Consider the following 7,614-nt stretch of genomic DNA (forward strand, 5'->3'; position numbering starts at 1 on the left):
CTGTCTTTCTCTTTTTCTTTTCATTACATCAGGTGTATTGCCCTGCATATTGTGGTAGTAGTATCAGGAATAAAAAATTAAGGAATTAAGAAAGAAAGAAAGAAAGAAAGAAAGAAAGAAAGAAAGAAAGAAAGAAAGAAAGAAAGAAGAAAGCAAGCCTGAGCTAACAGGCCAACCAGTTTATGATTAATGTAGGCCTCTGTGTGTTTCTTTGGGACTGAATGGCTGCGGGACCAGGCAGGACAGAAACCTCAGTCAACAACTGTGTGATCTTTATCTGGACTTTCCTCAGCAAAGCATCAAACCTAGAAATGAAAATCTACAGAGGATGAAGAAAGGTCTACAGAGCTAGTTCCAGGACAGGCTCCAAAGCCACAGAGAAACCCTGTCTCGAAAAACCAAAAAAAAAGAAAAAAAGAAAAATCTACGATGATTTCTAGATCTAGAAAGCAAATGTTCACCAGCGAATAGGAAGAAGTGACTGTGGAAATCCTGCTGCATACAGCTAACAGGTCGCATCACCGTAGGCCCTCTAGGACACATACACCTCAAATCCATCCACCGAGGCCCTCCCTGATCGGCCCTCACGACACCTGCCAGGTTACAAGTGACTGCAAGATGGGTACCGTGAGTTTTGAGCTTGTCCGTCATTTTGTTGATCTTTCTTTCCAGCCTGGCATATCTGGCAAATTCATCCATCATGTTGACAGTGGACAGCTCCTGTTTCATGTCCTGGATCTCCGCCCTCATCTGCGACTCCTGTTCTGCATCCTTCTGCAGCACCCTGGACACCTGGCAGGGAGGAGGCCAGCATCAGTGTCCTTCCACATAGAGAAGAGTGGGTTCCCTCAGCTCTGAAGAGGGGACCTGTGTGTGCTCACCGAGACCCAGCCAATCCAGGACTGGCCTTCGAAACAGGCCCAGCAACTACACGATTTAGGGGCTGCAGGAAGACACTGGGGAGTCATGTGAAACAGAAATAGCCCCTGCAGCCAAAGCAGAGCAGGACAGCAGCAGCCACCAGGTGGCACCCACCAACTATCAGAGCTTGTCAGGGACGGTGCAGAGCAGAAAGGCACAGGTCAGGCCAGCCCCATCATCAAATGGAATCGCTGTGTATACCAGTGGATGTCAGATGCAGTAACAGCACACTGTCAGGAGCCCTCCAAACACAGCAGCGGCTCTGCAGAGCCCCTGCCAGAGTCAGAAGCCCCGCCCCCAGACTGGAGACATCAGTGATCACCACAAACACAGTCACAGTAGAAAGAACCTCATCTAATGAGAAACTGAAGCAAGCCTTTGACACATTTGTCACTGGCCCTACAGCCAAGAACTCTGCTCACTCACCAAAGAGCTGTAAGCTTACCTTCAAGGGTTCAGCGGGCGGGGCAGGGGAACACAACTTCTTTTTAAACTGTAGGACTAACTCCTGCATGTGACATTTTGTCCAAACTTTTTAAGAATAGCTGTTTTTTAAAGATGAAAAGAGGAAGTATCTGAAGTGTACCTGGCCCACAGCAAGTGTCACCCCTGGCTCAGAGGACCCCTCTGCTTGCCACACAATAGGGCAACTGCAGTTACAGCCAGAAGCAAACCCTTCACTCCAGTGTGCACACACAGTCCAGGTACACACATGAGGCCCCATGAGCCCCCACAGTTTACAATAAGAAGCAAACCCTTCACTCCAGTGTGCACACACAGTCCAGGTACACAGCAGAGCCCTTAGGCTGGGGCCAGCACTGAGTCATCCTGGCGGCTGTACACTAGGCTTACTACCAGGTCATGTCCGAGGCCGGTACATGGAAAAGGTATGCAAAACAGCCTCTCTTTGCTACCCACGATCCACCGCTCAAATGGAGCGTTAGTCCAGCCTGGTCCACCCTGGAGAGGAAAACAGGGATGGACCAAAGTCTCTAAAAGTCACCGAGGCAGAATGCAGAGCACCTGGGGGTTGAGAGCACTTTTTTGTTTTTTCAAATAGAGGATCAGGTCTGAGTTTACAGCACCCATATGGTGGCTCACAACCATTTGTGACTCCAGTTCTAGGGTACCCAACCCCCTCTTCTAAATCCATGGGCACCAAGCATGCAGGTGATATACAGACAATGTCATACGTGCAGGCCAAACACCCATACGTACATAAATAATTTTAAAGGTCATACACCATTTTTTGCCATTTCTTTCTATTTATTTTTATTTTATGTGCATTGTTGTTGGGCTATGGGTGTCAGGTTACAGACAGTTGTGAGCGGCCATGTGGTTGGTAGGAACTGAACCCAGGTTCAATTCTGGAAGAGCAGTCAATGCTCTTACCCACTGAGTCATCTCTCCAGCTCCGATACACCATTTAATGGTGGTCACAGAGCTACCGTTCAAAATCAGGGGCTCTATAAAGGCTGCTTAAACAGGAGCAAGCTGGGCCTGGGGGTGCATGCCCATAGCCCCATTGCTAGGGAAGCTGCAGTAGGAGCTGCTGTTCGAGGCCAGCCAGGAGCACGTGGCCACCTCCAGACCAACAGGAACTGCACACTGGGGCCGATCTCAGAAGAAAAACCAGCTTTTAGGTGATCCAGACTCACAAATGCCCTGGAGACAGAACCGAGACTCTGAGGCACTAAGTAAGTTTGTGAAATTTCTGTCGAGATGACTCAGGTGGTAGAGACAACCAGAGAAATGAAGGACAGATGCTAGCCTTCCTTCCCACCACCCCGAGGGCCAGACAGGTCTGCAAGCTGGTGGAAGGGATTAAACAGGCCAGCTCCTCCCCCTGGAATTCCACAGGCACAAAAAGGACCAACCCAGGTCACCAGCATGGGTGTGTCTCAACTCACAAAGGAGCCACGACCCAAAGACGGAAAGTCCAGAGGTCTGCTGTCCTCAACTAGTACCAGATCATCTACAGCAACTCCTTGGGCTGGGCCAATCTCCTCCTGGGATGCTGGTTCCCCAATCGTGCACCCTCAAGGGCCCTGTCAGCCATCACCCCAGGAACACACCTCTCAGTCAAGGCTCTAGAAGTAGATCCTGTTAGATTACTATGCTATCCTAATACTTGGAAGCCACAAAATCCCGTCCCAACCAGTTATGGTGGTGCACGCCTTTAAACTCAGCACTTGGTTGGCAGAGGCAGGCAGATCCCTGAGTTTGAGACCAGCCTCATCTACAGTGATTTCCAGGATAGCCAGTGCTACACAGAGAAACCCTGTCTCAATCAATCAATCAATCAATCATCAATCAATCCAAAACTCCGAAACAATGACCTTGCTAAGAGGCTGGTCCATAGAAACGGAATACCTAAGGAAAATGCTCCAGACAGGTCCTGGAAGGAGCTGGCCCAGGCTTGGAGCAGAAGTGAAGGGTAACTTAGAAACTGCTGAACACACATCGTGAACACCAGCCGGGCCCCAGAGGTGTGCGTGAGGCGTGCGTGTGGCGTGCTCCTGCCAGGAAAGTAGGGTCTGTCAGGAAATCTACACGGGCACCTGCACACTGCCCTCTCAGGGCTGCACTCCACTTCTGCCAGGGCAGTCCCTTGGGCACTTGAACATCAGAACTCGCCCCGTGTCTGCCATGTCAGGCCTGGGAAGCATCTCAGAGAGCCTATCCAATCTGTACATGTGAGTTCGCGGGTATCAGAGCAGTGTGCCTCCCATGCATGTGCACGGAGTATCCTTGTCCCCTTAACAACGCTGGAACCCTACTTTATGAATTGGACAGTCTCAAGCACAGGCAGCATCCCCACCCCAGCAGTCACCCTGCAGCACTGAGGGTGCTCACCCTCCTGACTGAACTGATGCCCAGAAGACCATGAGCAAAGTCACCGCTCAGAATCGCAGTGAGGGAGGCTACATTCTGAACACCTAAGCTCGGTGCTACGTTCCCAACCCAACCATCTTGTCATCAATTTGTTACACTTGGTCTTTCAAATCAGAGGCAGGGGATAGAGGTGCTCTAACCACTGTGGGGAGCAGTATGCTGGCCTCATACCAGGGTGTTCCCAATAGCTCCCTCCCTGGAAACCCAGCAACAGAACAAATAGGATCTCTCCGTGCTCTCCCCTGTTCTGAACACCAATTCAGACGGGCTGTTCTCCACTACGATATTAAGTCATACATTATCTTTCTGCACCCAGCAACCATCCCGGGAGTCACTCCCAAAGGGTTTGACTCATGGATTCAAGGCAGAGGCCACACTGCCTGCGGGACAGCCCAGGTCAGGTCCAGGTGCCTCCTCTCAGCACTGACGCCCTATACACCCAGGTAAACACTCGGGCATGGACACCTAAAGTGGCAATCCTTCCTGACGAGTCTTGTAAAGGTATACTGGAGGCCTTGAGAAGACAACAGGACCTGCATCTCTTCCCTATCTGCCTGCGACTGGAAACTCATGACAAACTCACTGAGGACAGCCACACACGGCCTCCCTGAGCAACTAAGCTGTTTCCTTAGCTCCACTGTGATGAAACGGCACGAGACACAGGATGGAAGAGAAGGAGCCACACAAAGGCAGGGAGGTGGCCCAGTGGTTAAAGCTCTTGCCGTACACGCATGAGGAAGCCACCTAAAAGGTGGATATAGTAGATGCCCCTCTGTAATTCCAACCTTGGAAGATAGAGACAGAATCCACACAGCAAGCTAGCTAGTAAGACTACCCTATCAGTGTGCTCTGGGTTTGGCGGAGAGACCCTGCCTCCGTGAATAAGGCAGAAAACTGACAGAGGACGATCCTGGATATCAACCTCAGTCCTCCAAACACACATATATACATGCCCACACACACATATATATACATGTGCCCATACACACAAAAACACACGCATACTACATGAGATTGAAAAATAAAACTACACAAGGAACAAGGATGAAAACACACATAACCTGTAGCGCACCACGCCCGTCCGTGCTCTATGCCCTACCATACAGTTCGTGAACGGAGCAAGGGGCTGAAGAGTGAAACACACAAAGACAGAGACACAGGTCATCCTCGAAACAGGAATGCCCCCTTTATTGCGTCCAAGGGCAGCTTATATAGGGATCCTTAACTGATAGCCACGCCCCAGCGAAACGCACCAGAAACCACTCCCATGCCAGCAGGAACTCCTGAGGGTCTCGTGCTCAGAGCAGCTGCACGCATTACAAGTTGTTTACCAGAATTTCAGGATCTGGGGGGTTCAGGGCTCCCAACAATAACCGGAATGAACCCCACAAAGGGTCGCTGTCCCAACACGTAAGGCTCTCGCTCTAACCACCAAAACAAACAAACGAATTAAGGGGATGAAGAAGAGAGGCTTCTCCAGGAAGACCCAGTTTCCGTCCCTCCCTTCGCTGCCCACACACAGACGGCTGCTGTGATCCCAAAAGTGTGGGCTCACTAACTAGGTGTTCTCCACACCAACCTGCAGACGCGGTCAATTTCCACAGTCACCACCTCAAACCAATCACCAGTCACACACCTACAAGTTAAGAGTTCCTCTGATCCTTCTTCGGGCTCCACTGATTTGCTAGACCAGCTCACAAAACTCAGGGAAACGTTCTTGTTCACAGGTGTATTACAAAGAATGTTTTCCAAGGCCACAGGTACAAGCTGGAGGAATGGCTTGGCAGTTAAGCACACTTGCTGCTCTTGCAGAGAACCTAGGTTCCCAACACCCATGTGGCAGTGTATGCCATCTGTAACTCAGTTCCAGAGAGTGTGGCAATCTCTTCTGGCCTCCACAGGCAACTGCATTCACATGGTACAAATACATACACTCAGAACACACACATAAAATAATCAACAAATAAATCTTTAATAGCTACAGACTGGGGGGCTGGAGAGATAACCCAGTGGTTAAGAGCACTAGCTGCTCTTGCAGAGGACATGGGTTCTGTTCCCAGAACCCACAACTGAGATTCCAGTTCCAGGGGATCCAACCCCCTCTTCTGGCCTCAAAGGCACTGCACACGTGTGATGCACTTACATACATGCAGATAAAACACACATAGACATAAAAGTAAAAATCAAAAAGAAACGCGAGTTGAGCAATAAGGGTATGGGGCGGGGGAAGGGCCCTCTGCAGCCGGGGATCTGCCGCTCGGGGACCCGGCACCTGTAATGATGCATGCCCGGGACTGCTGCGTGGAAGTGGGTTACCAGCGCGTCCCATCTAAGGCTTCCTGCTGCCAGAAGGCGTGGCTCCGGGAGTCCACCCTCCAGGGCGCAGTAAGCGGAGTTGATTGGAACCTGACGACCGGTTAGAAGCTAGGAGCCGCTGAAGGTAGAAACCTTGCAGCACACAACGGGCAAGGCCCGGCGCCCCGGGATCCGCCACCCCCCAGCTGCTACTTACAAAGGAGGACAGCGACGGCAGGAGGATCCGCAGCACGTTGCACCCGAACACGAAGCTCAGCACCAGCAGCCACGCCCAGCGGTCCGCCTCGGACTCGCTCATCCCGGCTCCCACGCACCAGCACCGCTACTGCAGCGCCATAGGGACCACGCCGCCGCGTTCGTCTGCGCCTGCGCACTGCAGCCCCGCTCCGCGACTGAGGCCCCCGGGAGCCCGATCTGTCAGCTGCGCCTGCGCCGGCGCTCAGCGGCTACGGCAGCACCATGGGAACCAAGCCGCCGGGGCTCGCGCCTGCTCATTTCACCTCTCTAGGGCTCAGCGGGATGGTACTTAGGACTCCTCTTCGCCTTTTGCCTTCCCGGCTACCGTAGCCACGTGGTGCCCATACAAGTTTTAGCAAACCGTGATTGGGTTGCGCTGTGTCTGTAGTATCTAGAACAATTATTTATGTTCTTACCGAATTACGTCACCTTTATTTTTATTTATTATTATTAATTTTTGGTTTTCCAAGCAGGGTTTCTCTGTGTAGCCCTGGCTGTCCTGAAACTATCTCTGTGGCCCAGGCTGACCTCAAACTCACAGAGATCCACCTGCCTCTGCCTCCCAAGTACTGGGATTAAAGACTTCTGCCACCACCGCCAGACAACTCACCTTTATTCTTAAATAAATTTATTTCAGGATAAGTCTTTGCATGCATAGAAACCTGCTTCATCGTAGCAAGTAACTAAAAACTGTTTTCTAATCAGCCGCCGCATGATAAATGACCTGTCTACATTTTTTAAACACTAGTAAACACAAACAATGTATAAAATTGTATTTCTAAAAATAAGTTTATTAATCAAAAGAGGAGGTTTTACAGTGAGCTTTTAATGAAATTACCTAAATTAGACAATAATGAATATTCATAACAAAAGAACCCGATTCACTTACATATGGTGAATAACGTGATAAAATAAAAGATACTGGGCTGTGTTTTCTGGATGTTCGAGTCTTGAGAATGAGGATCTGATAAGAATGATGACTAGTTCTACATGTTAGGTGCAAGGAAACATGGATGGTTATCTGCTGTTAATCGCGCCATCTAGAATAAGACCACTACCACAATCTAAAGCCAAATTTGAAGCAAGCTTTAATTAAATACTGACCAGGTGGATGAGCTCTAGCCAGGTTCATCTCTGGGTTTCCAGAAGATGCCCCCGAATCAAGCAGCAGCTGAAGTATTTCCTACTAGGTCCAACCAGGAGCAAGCATACATCCTGATCTACTTCCAGCCTACATCCAATCAG

The 7,614-nt window shown here is 50.2% G+C and overlaps 1 protein-coding gene across 1 annotated transcript in view; it reads right to left on the reverse strand.

Annotated features, from left to right (window-relative positions):
* Wrb (tryptophan rich basic protein) overlaps window positions 1-6,514 on the reverse strand; it is a 16,653-nt gene extending 10,139 nt beyond the window's left edge. The window contains exons 1-2 of the mRNA XM_005345143.3: window positions 6,329-6,514; window positions 627-792 (exon numbers count right to left, since the gene is read on the reverse strand). Of these exons, the coding sequence (XP_005345200.1) occupies window positions 627-792; window positions 6,329-6,430 (268 nt within the window). The 5' untranslated portion in view covers window positions 6,431-6,514. The remainder of the gene's footprint in view (window positions 1-626; window positions 793-6,328) is intronic.
* Window positions 6,515-7,614: the final 1,100 nt, after the last annotated feature.

This window comes from Microtus ochrogaster, chromosome 2 (genome assembly GCF_000317375.1).
Source record: "Microtus ochrogaster isolate Prairie Vole_2 chromosome 2, MicOch1.0, whole genome shotgun sequence".
NCBI classification, from domain to species: domain Eukaryota; kingdom Metazoa; phylum Chordata; class Mammalia; order Rodentia; family Cricetidae; genus Microtus; species Microtus ochrogaster.